At 37.0% G+C, this 16,327-nt stretch overlaps 1 protein-coding gene across 13 annotated transcripts in view; it reads right to left on the bottom strand.

Moving 5' to 3' along the window:
- Window positions 1-16,327, bottom strand: part of CDK12 (cyclin dependent kinase 12) — a 104,102-nt gene that overhangs the window by 45,506 nt on the left and 42,269 nt on the right. For all 13 annotated transcript variants that reach the window (XR_014019352.1, XR_014019353.1, XR_014019354.1 and 10 more), the window contains exons 9-13: window positions 8,126-8,203; window positions 5,858-5,974; window positions 5,281-5,412; window positions 3,113-3,324; window positions 1,351-1,803 (exon numbers count right to left, since the gene is read on the bottom strand). Coding sequence is in view for 3 of the 13 variants with exons in the window: in XM_081271257.1 (XP_081127383.1) it covers window positions 1,351-1,803; window positions 3,113-3,324; window positions 5,281-5,412; window positions 5,858-5,974; window positions 8,126-8,203 (992 nt within the window). In the remaining 10 variants the exon portion in view is untranslated. The remainder of the gene's footprint in view (window positions 1-1,350; window positions 1,804-3,112; window positions 3,325-5,280; window positions 5,413-5,857; window positions 5,975-8,125; window positions 8,204-16,327) is intronic.

Here is a 16,327-nt window from a genome sequence, read left to right as displayed (position 1 = left end):
TCTCACTGAATTGCTTAGGGCCTCACTAAATTGCTGAGGCTGGCTTTGAACTTGCGATCCTCCTGCCTCAGCCTTCTGAGCTGCTGTAGTATTACAGGCATGTACCACCATGCCTGGCCCTAAGAAACCTGCTTTAGTTCTAGATAGCTTTGTCCTGTTACTCCATGTCTTGGAGTCTCTTACAATTGGAATAAAAAAATAAAACAAAAACAAAAACAAAACAAATATTTGAAATCATGACACAGTGGCAAAATGAATAAAGACGTATGAGTACATGAATTCTAGTTTTTGCCTCTCCCAATAATCAGCAGAGGAGCCATAGGCGGATTTATTTAAACTCCCTGGAATGCAGTTTTCCTATCCGTAAAGTAAGGGATTAATTTTATTATCTTCCAGTTTTAAAAAATCTTTACATATGAAAAAGTTTATATATTTGATCTCATTCCAGTGAAAATAAAGCATATACTTTCTGCACAATCCCATATGAAATGTAATGCAGGACCCTAAAGTTGAAGGTTAGTATATCTCTTCAGCCCTGGTGCCTCTTCTTATTCCCCAAATCATGGGGTCTTCATGGACAGTGAAAATTTCCAAAAAGTTGAAAACACTTTCAGAAGTAAGATTTTGCAAATAGACTGTAAATCAGAATTGATTAGAGAATTTAAACTTCTTTTCCCTCTAAAAAATTGCATATGTGGTCATCAAAGTGTAACATTCCCTTTTTCACCCCACCCCTTCCCCTATAATGCTCACTTCCTGATCTGGGGTCCATTCCATCGTCTCTTTCAGAAACACAGATTTAAAGGAACATTTTTATATGCTATTTTTTGGGGAAAGAAAATATATGGTATTAAATAACAATCTATTTAGAATTATTCCCAACTTATTCTTCAGGAAATTAAAATGATATTTTATTAGGGTTTTCTTGTCTGTATCTTCCAGGTAAGACTTGTATCCAGCATCCACTCCACTAGAAGTAAAGAAGTACAAACTGATAATGGTTTGTTTGGAAGTTAGATTTTCCAGGACAAGCTGGCCACCATACGCACAGTGGTTCAAGATCCATCACTAGCTATGGTTGTGGTTTTCTTGGGAAGAACATGGGGGACTTTACTTACCTACATCCTAGGAAGTAGAAAAACAATATCTGGAAGGTGCTTTGAGAAACTTTGAAACTTAAATAAAAGAAGCTGGATAAGAAATACATCATTTGGTGCTATGTTCTCCTGTAGACTAGGTTACAGAAAAACTGAAACTGATGCCTTTGATGTGAAAAAGAAAATGTTAAAGAGATTTTTAAGAGGATCAACAGCACCTGAACTCAATGAGATTCATGACCGGTCTGTTTACCTGCTGCCTCCTCCTGTGGCATTGTGGGAGTTCTTCGGGGCCCCTGTGGCCCACTATTCTTGTCACTGTTGTTTTCCTCCAGGTTGCCTGCTGGCTCCTGGGTTTTCATCAGCTGACTCAAGAGAACTGCCAACATATTCTGCATGTCAGCTGGTGTGCTTGAAGCTTCAGGGGTTGTCTGTTCTGTTGAAGGCTGGACTACAGAAGTAGGGGGTGCCTCTTTCAAAGACTCCTCTGGGGCTATGGACTCTGAGTCTTGCTGCTGGGAAGTGGCTTCTGTCAGGGCACTGATAGACTGGTTCAGGGCTTCCAGCTGCTGTTGCATCTCTGGGTTGGAGTGGATGTTAAGCAGCTGTGCCATCTGAGGGATGCTCAGGTCAGTTTGGCTCTGTAGCAGGTTCAATAACACTGCCAATTCACTTTGATTCAGCTGCTGTGTGATGTCACCAAGGCCTGTGGGGAGAGAGTAGAGCCAGTGTAAGAGAAGACAAGGGTCAATTTAAGGCAGACAAGGGCCCTCTGCCTTCTTCAATTGGCAAAGTGAACTATAATATTCAAGAAATAAAGTTTCATTTTGAAGTCTCATTTTTCATGCCTTGAACTGTCATGATATAGTTTGTCATTCTTATACTTTGGCTTAAATATACAAGGATTAACTAAAACAAATCTGTATTATGCGTAAAAGTTATTTCAATTTTTTAAAAATATTTATTTTTTAGGTGTAGATGGACACAACACAACGCCTTTATTTTTATGTGGTGCTGAGGATCGAACCTAGGTCCCGCCCGTGCTAGGCGACAGCTCTACAGCTGAGCCACAATCCCAGACCCGTGATTTCATTTTAAGGGCTAGGGATGTGGCTGGATGGTAGAGCACTTGCCTAATACATGTGAGGCTTTGGGTTCAATCCCCAATACCAAAAACAAAGAAAAAACCAAACACACACACACACACACACACACACACAATATCTCCCATCTGTATTCTTTTTTCATCTGTTAGTTCCCCCTTTTTGGCTGATACTGGAGAATTGATCTCAGGGCCTCATGCTTGCTAGGCAAGTGTTCTAACAAAGAGCTACTACATTCCCAGGCCACTTACCTATATTCTTTTCAAGATCAGTGATTTTCAACCTTTACTATATATAAGAATTACTAGGACAAATTTTTATTTTGTCAACTATTTGAGAGTATCTATTTTTAAAGCTTCCTACATGGTTCTAATGTGTAGCCAATTTGGGGTGGACAAGGAAGGGAAAGTCGATCATATACGGTTCAGAAAAACTGATGGTACTACAGGAAAACTATTTTGTTATGATAGTTCATTTTAACAGCTTTAGATATATTTAGAATGAATAACTGTCTACAGAACTAAATACATTTAGCAACTGTGATTTAATATAATTAGATTCTAAGATCTTATCAAATCTAATATAGATAGGGCTCTAAATCAACATGTGTTATAAAGTCATGGATAAAACTTAAATTTTGCTTACCTAATTCACTGATTTTATCACACATCTAAGATATAGTATTCCTTATTTCAAGAAAGGAAAATGGTGTATTATAGACTTTCTGAACCACAAGTACAAAATATGGCTTATATTCTTTCCAAAAATGAGAACAACAACCTCTGTCCTATTGCCTCACTGGACAAAAACTAAAAAGACATAGACACACATGCTCCATACTCCTCCAATATGACCTTCAAAATCTGCCAAATGTGCTTAATAAAAGCACAAAGATCCCATTCCAGCACTGACCTATTGCATCCCCAGCCCCAGGCTCCACCTTGCTAGGAGCAGGCTGAGGTGGTACTGGGCTACTGTTCTTCACAGGCTCAGCACTTGTCCCTGAGGTAGTTTCTTTCCGAGAGGCTTTGGATGGAGGTGGCTCTTCTACCACAACACCACTTTGTCGTTGCCGTCTCCGTTTCTTACTCCACAATTCATGGCAATCCTGCCAGTGAGGGAGGCTGGAAAAAGACAAAGCAAAGGGGAATGCAGTAGTGAGTGAACAGAGGAATAAAGGATTGAACTGGGAAAGCATGGGAAGTTGGAAGAACAAGGAAATAAGAAAATTAGTAGATAGTAGCAACATATAAAGAACCATGGCAGATGACAATCTGGGGAAATAAAAGTCCAAAAGCCCAAAAGATTTTATATAGTGGGAAATAAGGATCTTGCTAATACTAGGGATACACCTGATATATAAATTTTCATGTTCTAGTCAAATATTGCTCTTCCTTGATATAACAGGTCAAGTTTCAGCTGGGAATAAAAGGACAGAGATTACTGGCTTACTAATATTTACAAGTCTAAGAAAGGTGGTGATTTAAATCTTGGAACCATATAAATACATGATTAAATTATTCTGTGTAAAATGAATTTGTTATTTGGTCTGTGAAAACCAACGACTGGTTCCTTCCTCTTCCTGTTCACTAAATTTCCATAACTACATATTTTTCATATGTAGCGTTTAATACTATGTATTAATTGATGTTATTTCCAGACTTCCCATACTCAATAATGCAAACATTACAAGTATATTAAATCATCTTACTACAAAATCCCTATAATAGGAGTTCCCAAATTTCAGTAAGCAGCTTAGGAATTTCAAGTCACATTCAGTGTACTGAACTTCTAGTCCCACAGATGAATCTGAACATTTCTTTAGAACAATTGGATTTAGTTACTACCTACTCATGTACTGAAATCTTACCCATTTCAGTGAGACATTCTTTGCCAGGCATGGTATGCACACCTGTAATCCCAGCTGCTCGGGAGGCTAAGACAGGAGGATTGTGAGTTCAACACCAGCCTCAGCTAAAATCGAGGCACTAAACAATTCAGTGTAGACCCTGTCTCTAAATAAAATAGAAAAAATAGGTCTGGGGATGTGGCTCAGTGGTCAAGTGCCCCTGAGTTCAATCCCCACCCCCTACACACTGGCAAAAAAAAAAAAAAATTGATACAAAAGCTATAATACTGTTGGTGATAAATCAGACATAAAAGATTTCTTCTGTCTGTAATACCAGGGCTTTGTACATACAACAGAAGTACTCTACCCCTGAGCTATGTCCCCAAGCCTAATAATAAGATTTTTTTATGTGCCAGAATGTGGGGGATGAGTGCAAAATCCCCAGAAGTCCTACAAAATATAGGAAGTTCATAGGATTATGATGAAAGGGAGATCCAAAGACGTTATTTTTTTTAAGTCAATATTCAGTGACCTAACAATGATGTAAACTATTTGAAAGTAGGACTATTCTTACAAATATGAGAAATACATGGTCCCCACAGATACAGGTGATTCCAGAACATAAAATGGTCAAGAACAAAACTAAAATAAATACTTTTTTAAAAAATACAGAATGCTTCATGAATTTGCATGTCATCTTTGTACAGGGGCCATGCTAATCTGCTTCATTCCAATTTTAGTATATGTGCTGCCGAAGCAAGCACTAGAAATACTTTCAAAGAGGTTGTATAGGGCAATATGCTAAGAATCTACAGACAAAAAGATTCTTGAGTGTCAAATCTAGAGCAAATATTATAACTAAACCTTTTTTGTTTGTTTTGGCTTTTAGTACTAGGAATTGAACTCTATGCACTTTACCACTGAGTGACATCCCCAATCCTTTTTGAGATAGGGTCTTGCTAAGTTGCTTGAACTTATGATCCTCCGGCTTTAGCCTCCCAAGAAGCTGGGATTACTGGCGTGTGACACCATGCCCAGCTCTATTCACTGTTTAAAATAGCAAAACTATCTTCCTTATTAACCATATTAACTTCCTTATTAACTCAAGGAAATCTCTACATGTGAAACTTAGCCATTTGCAGTTCTTTTTAAAAAAACCTATTATCTTGAGTTTCTCATCTCCTGAGGGTTAGGGGAGGCGTAGGGTCACTGCATAGCCACCAGTACTTACTCTGGAGGAGCCATTTTGCTGAGCTCAACATCTTTAAGGAAGTCACTCTGTAGGGTCTGTTCGGCTGTGCAACGCTTGCTAGGATCTAGTGTCAGCATGTGGTCCAATAAATCAAGTGCTGATGAAGGAATGCTATGGAAAGAAAAAAAGAAAAGGTTAAGTTTGCAATGATCCCATTGTTCTCAAATCTTTTGTTAATAGGTCTCTGAATTTCCAGCTTCATGTTAAACTGAGGAAAGGGAGCTAGAAGTTGGCTAAAGCAAGCAAACGGATTTGCTCTCACACAGGATTTAAGAAATGCTACAATCCAGGTAAAAAACACTTGACAATAATGTCTTTCTCTCATTTCCTTAAAGATCAAAAGAACTATGAAGAAATTTATATATTATTCAAAACAAAATGGTCTTCTATAGTCAAATTAGAAAAGTATGAGGGCTATGATAAAAGTAGCATACTGTTTAAAAATAAAATGTTTTGTCAGAGTAAACTGAGACAATGATAACTCCGTAGCCAGGAAAAGGCAAAGTCTCAACATAAGCCAAACCTAAACTGAGATGCACATTTTTGCCAAACTCACAAAGAAAATTCTTCTCGCAAACGCCTTCTATATTGTTTCTTCGGTTTCATAGTGTTGAAGTAGGGTAGTTTGATAACATCAGGCCACACAGCTGGACAAGGGCTACCACAGAGACGGCTGAAAATGAAACAAAAAGAAAGTGCAAAGAAATAAGTCAACATCAGGTATTCTTGAGGTTCTACAAGCAGAAATTATTACCTTCTGAAGTTTGGAAATTTTGCTTATCATATTAGAGGGTATGCAAAAAGGTAAAATATGACCTTGCTGCTTTAAGGATAGAAAGAACTGATTATAATACAATAAGAGAAAATAATGGCATAATAATACAAAATAATCCACACATTTGGTTTAAAAAAAAAATGTCCAGTACTGGGAATTGAATACAAGGGTGCTTTACCACTGAACCACATCTCCAATTCCAATTCTCTCTCTCTCTCTCTCTTTTTTTTTTTTTTCAGTGATGGTACTAGGAATTGAACCCAGGGCCTAAGGGCCTAGGCATGCCAAGCAAGCACAACTACCTCTGAGACACATTCCCAGCTGTTCCTTTTTTCATTTTATATTTTAAGACAAGGACTTGCTAAATTGCTGAGGCTGGCCCTAAACATGAAATCCTTCTGCCTCAGCCTCCCAAGTCACTGAAATCACAGGTGTGACATTGTACCCAGCATAAAACATGTTTTTAATCCCTGACACAATTTTCATTACCAATTTTGTTCTATTCGGTTAATATTAAGTTCATATACTACAAAAGAGTTAGTCTTATATAGTCCCTACACAGAAGAGAACAGAGCATACAAGTGGAAATTTTGATAGGTAATTGGGAGTTTATTATGTAATAATGAGTTATATATTACCTTTAAAATGTCTAGTGTAATTTAAAATTTGCCTGCTGAATTCCTCCTTTCAATTTTATTGGTGGGAGGGAGGCCCAAATTTCATTCTAACTCCAGGACTTCCCTAAATTTTCTATTATAGGTTCAATTTTCAAACTGTTTATATACCATAAACATTACTAAACGGAGGTTTTTGAAGGCAGGGACCTGATTTATCCGAGTCTTAAAGTTTAACAGAAAAGCAATCAACTGAATAACAGGCTTTTCTGGGCTGGGATTGTGGCTCAGTGGTAGAGAGCCCGCCTAGCACGGGAGGGAGCCGGGTTCGATCCTCAGCACCATATAAAAAATAAAGACATTGTGCTGTGTCCATCTACACCAAAAAATAAAAATAAATAAATAAAAAAGAGTAACAGGCTTTTCCTTTTTTTCATACTGGGTATTGAACCCAAGGCCCTGCACATGGTTATTAGCACATGTTCTATCACTGAATCACTCCCTAGCCCCATAAATTTAATTTTAATTTAACCTAAGAATCAAACAAACAAACATCCTGAAAACAGCATGCTTTTCTTTTTTCTTTTTTGGTTTGTGATGAAGTCTCACTATGTTGCCTGGAATGGCCCTGAACTCCTAGGATCAAGAGATCCTCCTATCTCAACCTCCTGAAAGACTAGGGCTATAAGTGCCCATGTTAAAGCAAAATATGCAAAATAAGCTGGAACTAGTGGTGCACACCTGTAATCCTTTCAACTTTGGAGGTTGAGGTAGGAGGATCACAAGTTTGAGACCAGCCTCAGTAACTCGGTGAGGTTCTTTAGTGAGAACTTAACTCAAAATAAAAAATAATTAAAAGAGTTGGAGATGTAGCACAGTGGTAATGCACCTTTAGGTTCAATATCCAGTACCCTCCCAATCAAAAAAAAAGAAAGAAAGAAAAGAAAAATTATGCAAGTTAAGACTTCAAAAAATTAAGTGGAGGGGCTAGGAATGTAACTCAGCAGTAGAGTGCATGCTAAGCATGCATTAAGCATGCACAAAGCCCTAGGTTCAATGCCCAGCACCATAAAACAAAATATAGTTTCAATATATATTTTCTACAATGAAATATAGTTTCTTTTTAAAAAATATATATATATATTTTTTAGTTGTAGATGGACACAATACCTTTATTTTATTTATTTTTATGTGGTGCCAGGAATCAAACTCAGTGCCTTATACATGCTAGGCAAGCACTCTACCACTGAACTACAACCCTGGCCCAAAATATAGCTTCTTTTCATACTCAGCCTAGAACAAAATATAAAGTAAATCTAACTGAGCTAAGACAAAACTTGTACAATCATTTAGTAGAATGATTGGAAAGTGTTAGAAATTAGAGGATTAGATTACCTATCATACCCGGTACATAATAGCACATGCACAGCTGTACCTGATCAGTTCTAGCTGAGCCAGTTCCAGATTGGCTTGAAATATAGGCTTCTTTGTGAACAGTTCCCCAAGGATGCACCTAGAAACAGTAAAACTGAGAGGTCAGGAGAGAAATCCCTGGAGCCTATTTAAAGTTGTCTCAATAAACTTTTATAGTATCAGGCTACATCCAATATACTGTGTTGTAAATTAGCCTAGAACTTCAGTGTCTGTTTCCTAAAAAAATAAAATAAAAATATATTCTTGCCATAATTTGCCAGCAGATCAAACTTCCACTTGTAAAGGACAGCTCTAAACACAGAAGAGTCTTCTTTATTCCTACTATGGCACTGTAAATTATGAAAATAACTAAAGATAATTTTACAAGGATGCTCTCAGCAGTTTCTAAAAGGGAAGTTAGTTTGTGTCATTAATCTGCTCTGTAGAATATATACTATACTACAGCCCTCTTGGCACTGGATTTGCAAAAAAAAAAAAAAAAAAAAATTATCAGCCAGAATCAGTTCTAATATGATTTTCAAATAAATTATGCTTATACAAATACTTTGTCATTTTGAACAGGACATTCAAAACCATATGAATATATTTACACAGTCTCAAAGCCATCTCCCTAAAAATTCCTTTATTAACTATAAGAATAAAACCAATGGTCTGGGGTTGTGGTGCAGAGGTAGAGTGCGCACCTAGCATGCATGAGGCACTGGGTTGGATCCTCAGCACCATATAAAAATAAAAATAAAAAAATAAAGATTTTGTGTCCACCTATAACTAAAAAATAAATATATTTTTTAAATATTTTTTTTTAGGGGCTGGGATTATGGCTCAGTGGTAGAGTGCTCGCCTAGTGTGCGTGAGGCACTGGGTTCGATCCTCAGCACCACATAAAAATAAAATATATTATGTTCACCTATAACTAAAAAATTTTTAAAAAAATTTTTTTTTAGGGGGCTGGGGATGTGGCTCAAGCGGTATTGCGCTCGCTTCGCATGCGTGCGGCCCGGGTTCGATCCTCAGCACCACATACCAACAAAGATGTTGTGTCTGCCGAGAACTAAAAAAAAATAAATATTAAAAAACTCTCTCTCTCTCTCTCTCTCTCTCTCTCTCCTCTCTCACTCTTTAAAAAAAAAATTTTTTTAGTTGTAGTTGGACACAATGCCTTTATTTTATTTATTTATTTATTTTTATGTGGTGCTGAGGATTGAACTAGGGCCTTATACATGCTAGAAGAGCGCTCTACTGCTGAGCCACAACCCCAGCCCAAAAAATTAAAAAAATTTTTAAAAAGAATAAAACCAATGAGTTTAGTGGGGGAAAAAAACAACAACTTAACCAAATCACAAAAATTAATATCAATACTAAAGGGCAAACAAAATCCATGTAAGTACACACATGATACTCTGAGAGAAATACAATAGTGCTTATGGCCAGGCAAAGTAGTGCACACCTATAATCCCAGTGACTTGGGAGGCTGAGGCAATCTCAGCAATTTAGCTAGATCCTAAGCAACTTAGTGAGACTCAAGATAGCATAAAAATAAAAAAATTTTTAAAAAGGGGGCTCAGTAGTAAAGCGCCCCAGGGAAAATTGCTTATGAAATATTCCATTCAAAAATGCATAACCTGGGGCTGAGGTTGTGGCTCAGTGGTAGAGCGCTTGCCTAGCATGTGTGAGGCACTGGGTTTGATTCTTAACACCACATATAAATAAATGAATAAAATAAAGATCCATCATCATCTAAAAAAATATTTTTAAGAAAATACATAATCTGCTAGGCATGGAGGCACACACCTGTAATCTGAGCAGCTCAGGAGTCTGAGGCAGGGGGATCCTGAGTTCAATGCCAGAATCAGCAATTTAGGAAGGCACTAGGCAACTCAGTGAGACCCTGTCTCTAATAAAAATAGGGCTAGGGATGTGGCTCATGATTGAGTGTCTATGAGTTCAAACTCCAGTAATCTCCCACCCCTGCAAAAAACATACCCTGGGCTGGGGAAGTAACTAAGTGATAGGGGATTGCCTGCCATGTTTGAGGCCCTGGGTTCAATTCCCAGCACTGGAGGGAAAAAAAAGATATGTAACCTGAATCTACATGGTAGAAAATTTATATTCACCTATAATGCAAATGCTAGAAGGATCACTTAGGCCCATGAATTTGAGACCAGTCTGAACAGCACAGCAAAATTCCATTAAAAAATAAATAAATAAATAAATAATAAGACAACTAAGAATAATACATGATCTTGGATTGGCATATTCACTTTCCCTCAGGTGCTAGGGATTGAACCCAGAGCCTCAATCTTGACAGATGAGTACTCTACTATCACCAAGCTAATCACCAGCCCTCATGATCCTGGACAGGACCTGAATTGGGGGTATTGTTACTAGGACATTACTTATGGTACTAATAAAACTGAAATATGAAACATACAGTATTAAATAAAAATATTTGATCACTGTACTATGGTTATATAAGAGGTTCATTTGTTTTTAAGGGCTATATATTAAATATTAAAGAGGGAAAAGGCATGATATATGCAACTTCCTTCAAACAAGTCTGGAAAAAATATGATAAAAACATAAACTTTTTTTTTTTAAAGAGAGAGAGAGAGAATTTTAATATTTATTCTTTAGTCTTCGGCGGACACAACATCTTTGTTTGTATGTGGCGCTGAGGATCGAACCCAGGCCACACGCATGCCAGGCAAGTGCGCTACCGCTTGAGCCACATCCCCAGCCCAACATTTTTTTTTAATATTTTATTTTTTAGGTGTAGATGGACACAACACAATGCCTTTTATTTTTATGTGGTACTGAAGATCGAACCCAGGTCCTGCCCGTGCTAGGCAAGTGCTCTACCGCTGAGCCACAATCCCAGCATAAACATTTTTTATTCTATGTATATATGTGTTATATATGTGTGTGTGCCAATGTGGCAAGATGTTAAAAATTAGTCATTCTAGTCAGGCTTGGTGGTACATATTTATAATCCCAGCCACTTGGAAAGATGAGGCAGAAGAATCACTTGATCCCATGAACCTTGAACCTGGATAACAAGGTAAGTCTCTGTCTCAAAAACAAATAGCCATCAAGGAAGCTCAGGCCTATAATTTCAGTGACTTGGAAGGCAGGAGGATCACAAGTTTGAGGCCAGCCTCAGCAACTTTTTGAGACCCTGTCTCAAAATAAAAAAAAAATTAAAAAGGACTGGGGATAAAGATCAGTAATACAGCAACCCTGGGTTAGATCCTAGAACCCAAACATAACAACAAAACTAGTGACACTAATAAGAATGAACCTCAATTTATGTTGAATAAAAAATGTCCTGGGCGAGGTACATATATTATATAATTCCACTTACATAAAACTTTAGAAAACAAAATAGTGGTTTGCCTGGAATGGGATAATGTAGGTACAAGAGAAGGATTACAAAATGATACAAGGAGGGCTGGGGATGTGGCTCAAGCGGTAGCGCGCTCGCCTGGCATGCGTGCGGCCCGGGTTCGATCCTCAGCACCACATACCAACAAAGATGTTGTGTCCGCCAAGAACTAAAAAATAAATATTAAAAATTCTCTCTCTCTCTCTCCTCTCTCACTCTCTTTTTTTAAAAAAAAATGATACAAGGAATATTTTTAGGTGATCATTTCTTGACTGTGGTAATGGTTTCACGGTAACTAAATTAGGTCAAAAGTTTTTTCAGTTGTGTACTTTAAACATATGCAGTTTATTTTATATTTTAATAAAAAGGTCTAAAAACTTGAGTGAGCTGGGAATGGAGCTCAGTAATAGGGTGCTTGCCTAGCATGTGTGAGGTCCTGTGTTCAAGTCTCAGTGTTGCCAGGTGTGGGGACATATACCTGTAACCTCAACTACACAGGAGGCTAAGGCAGGAAGATTACAAATTCAAGCCAGCCTGAGAAAGACAGCAAGACCCTGTCTCAAAATCAAGATTTATAAAAAAGGTGGGGTGTGCATATTTTGATAGCACATATATTAAAATTAGAAAAATACAGAGATTAGCATGGTCCTATCCAAGGATAACATGCAAATTTGTGAAGCAATTTTTTTTACCTTTTTTTTTTTTTGTACCAGGGACAGAACCTGGAGGCGCTTTACAACTGAGCTTCACACCCAGCCCTTTTTTTTATCTTGAGACAGGGTCTGAAAAAGTTGCTTAGGGACTTGCTGATTTGCTGAAGCTGGCTTTGAACTTGGGATCCTCCTGCTTACAAGTATGTGCCACTGTGCCCGGCAATGCAATTAAATAAAGGAGGGAGGGCCTGGAAATGTAGCTTAGTAAAAGAGTGCGGTCCACTCTGGATTCAATACTTAGGTACTAGGGGTGAGGTGGGGGAATACATCTAGATAAAGGCTGTGCAGAAGTTCTTTTTTTTTAAAGTTGTCAATGGACCTTTATTTTATTTATTTATATGTGGTGCTGAGAATTGAACCCAATGCCTCACACATGCTAGGCAGTGCTCTATTACTGAGCAGCCCCATAGGTCTTATAATTTTTAATTAGTTTTAATTAATTATTTCAAAGTAAAATTAGAGAAAAAATATATACTTTTTGTATGCATGAAATATTTCATTTTTTAACCCAGCATGTTAAAAAAGGTAGGGGGCAATAAATCTCTTCTGACTTGTGTTTGTGTATGTATTTGGGGGGGTACTGAGGATTGTTCTACCACTGAGCTACATCTTAGACCTTTTTATTTTTTATTTTGAGACAGGGTCTCATTAACTTGTGTAGGCTGGCCTCAAAATTGTGAATTCTTCTGCCTCAGCCTCCCAAGTAACTGGGATTACAGCTGTGTTCTGTCATCATGTCTGGTTTGACTTATGCTTTGAAATAAAATTTATTTACAAATATTCACAGACCCAAATTTTATATATTTATTTTGAAATTCTTTAACTTGGCTTAATTTGAGAAAGAAAAACATAGTTCTTTAAGAAATCAGCACCTATTAACATTTATTAATCTCAATTGACAAAAGACAACGTTTTGCTTCTGATATTCAAATGATAGAGATGGAAAAAAGTAAAATTTATTCTATTTTCAACAGACCTTAAACATTAACTGCCAAATCAAGTTCCAGTGTTATAGGGAGGCTGAAAGAGGAGGATTCCATGTTCAAGGCCAGCCTCAGGAACTTACTGAGTACCTAAACAACTTAGTAAGACCAGTAAGTGGTGAAGCACCCCTGGATTAAATCCCCAATATAAAAAAAAAGAAAGAAAGAAAGAAAGAAAAAGTTCCAACTGTTCTAACAACTGGAAATAAGAGGAGATAAATGAAAAACACAATAGCAAGGTTTTCTTATTTCACATATAATTTGTTGAACTAGTCTTTCTAGTTTCTCCTCTGATTTGTACACTGAACTGCTATATTAATTCTCTATTAAAAAAAAAACATTCTGTATAAATATCTTAAGAGAAACTACCATGGAACATCAAAGTAATAAGTTCACTTCGAAAGGTAAGCATAGGGCTGGGATTATAGCTCAGCTGGTAGAGTCAGCTTGCTTAACACGTGTGAGGCACTGGGTTCAACCCTTAGCACCACATACAAATAAAATAAAGGTATTGTGTTCATCTACTATAAAAATATTTTTTTTAAAAAAAAAGGTAAGCATAATCTTGTAAGTTGTTAAAGTAAGACTAGTTTTCTATAGTTTCAATTTCTAATTGTGTTTTATTTCAGTTTCCAATCTTTGGGTGGCTAAAACATTCATTATGTAATCAACTCTTTGCTACTGCAGAAGTGACAGGTTGCACAGACTGAAATAATAATACTAAAAGAACTATGAACTTTCCCCATACATCTTACTGGGGTGTTAATTTTAGAGCCTAGTTGCTAATACTGCTAAAGCAAATAGCCCAGAACACAAACATATCCAGCTTGAGTCAGTAAAACTTAACTAAAGTTTCTTTTGATTTGGGTAAGCTGCCACAGAAATTATCTTTTTCTATTATCCTTTTGAATTTTTTGAAATAAAACCCCTACAGTGCCAGGAGGATCAAGAGTTCAAAACCAACCTCTGCAATGGCAAGGGACTAAACAACTCAGTGAGATCCTGTCTCTAAAAATACAAAATAGGGCTGGGGATGTGGCTCAGCAGTTGAGTGCCCCTGAATTTAACCCCAGTACCAACAACAACAACAAAAAAAAAAATTGTGAGGAAAGGAAAGAATAGGATATACTATATCATGAAGTACATATGTCAAAACCATAAAGCATGGAGGTCAAGGACAGTGTGTCACACAATGTAAGAAACAACTAAGAACTAACTCATTTAAAGATGTCTGTTCCCCTAACACACAAATTGTGGTTTCTACTATTTTCCACAAAGGAATGAAGGCTTTTTAGAGTAATAGCTAATATCATGTAGTAGGGCAAAAATGAACAGGATAGGATAAGCCTGAAACCAAAAAGTAAGGGAGGATATCAAAGACTACTATGAAGCCAGATACAATAGTATATGCCTATAATCCCAGCCACTTGGGAGGCTGAGGCAGGAGGATTGCAAGTTTGAGGCCAGCCTCAGTAATTTAGTGAGGCCCTAAGCAGTTAACTTGATGAGACCCTATCACTAAAATAAAGGGCTGGGATTGTAGCTCAGCGGTAGAATACTTGCTTAGCACATGAGGCTCTGGGTTTGATCCTCAGGATCACATAAAAATAAATAAATAAAGGTATTGTGTCCAACTACAACTAAAAAAATATTAAAAAAATAAAAAGGGCTGGGAATTTAGTACAGTGGTAAAGAGCCCCTTGGTTCCATCCCTAGTACCCAAAAAAACAAATAAAAAAACCCACGATGATTATCAACAAAACTCAAGAAATAACCTGACAAAGCTCCCACTGGTAAAAAACTAGATAGTTTAAACAGGAGTAAGGATAATAACTACAATGAATTAAAACACATCAAATATGCTTAAATCCAGGAGTTTGTAAAATAAAAGTAAAAAATAAAACCAAAATCTTTCTCACTGGTTATCTCTGGGAATAGTAGAAAACTATGTCATTATTTTGAACTGGTAAATAAAAAAAATTAAGCATTATCCTAATTTTTCTACACAGTTTGTATCTTTATATAAATATTCTAATAAAGAATGGTATGATGAGAATATTACCATTATAAAATTACCACAAATGAATTAAGGGATATAGGCAATGATCATCAATAGTTAATAATATCATAAAAAGAGACAGCTGTAAAAATATAGACAAAGGCCAAAATAAATTAATAGAGACAACTGTTATTTATTAAGTGGGGTATGTGTGTAAATCTGCCCGAATAGGGATTAATATTTTATGAGGCATTGTTTATAACCATCCCCATACAGCCATAATCAAAAGCTACTAATTTGCAGTGGATTGTTTCATTATTTTTAAATTCTCAATAGATAACACACTCATTCACAGTTTGTTCTCTTATCAGTGGTTCCTATCACTTGCTACCCTCAATTCTGAACTACCACTGATCTTCAGTTAGAAGCACTCAAAATCCAAAGCCAGCCTAAAAAAAAAAAAAAGTGCTAAGTAACTCAGTGAGACCCTGTCTCTAAATAAAATACAAAATACGGCTAGGGATGTGTCTCAGTGGCCGAGTGCCCCTGAGTCAATCCCAGTATCCATCTCCCCCAAAAGAAAATAAAAACCTCAAACCCACCTGTAAAGTAGTTTAAGGGTCAGTGGGTGGTTGTGAAATCAACCCTGAGTCTCCCTAAAATTTACAGAAAATAAAAGGAATAAAGAACATGAGAGAGCCAGGAGCAGTGACACACGTCTATAATCCTAGAGGCTTGGGAGGTTGCAGCAGGAGAATCTCGAGTTCAAAGCCAGCCTCGACAACTTAAGAGAGGCCCTAAGCAACCCTGTGAGACCTTGTCTCTAAATAAAATATAAAAAAGGGCTAGAGATGTGGCTCAGTGGTTAAGCACCCCTGAGTTCAATCCCTGGTACTGAGTGTTTAGGGGATGAGGGAATGAAAGAGAGGGAAGGAAAAAAAAAAGCAAAAAAATAAAAACCAGCTATAAGGATACAATCAGCAAAATTCAGGCTGTGAGAAGTCTACGGAACAAATTACCTAGTTTCCTCTAAGGAAAGTGTAAGGAAACAAAACAAAGAGAGATGGAAGGAGGACGTCTAATTAAAAGACTTGGGGTAATCAACTATAATCTGTGGATCTTAATC

This window comes from Spermophilus citellus, assembly GCF_964194105.1.
Source record: "Spermophilus citellus genome assembly, chromosome: 17".
Classification (NCBI taxonomy): Eukaryota; Metazoa; Chordata; class Mammalia; order Rodentia; family Sciuridae; genus Spermophilus; species Spermophilus citellus.
The sequence above is the reverse complement of the archived record's forward strand: the minus strand, read 5'-3'. Positions and strand labels throughout refer to the sequence as shown.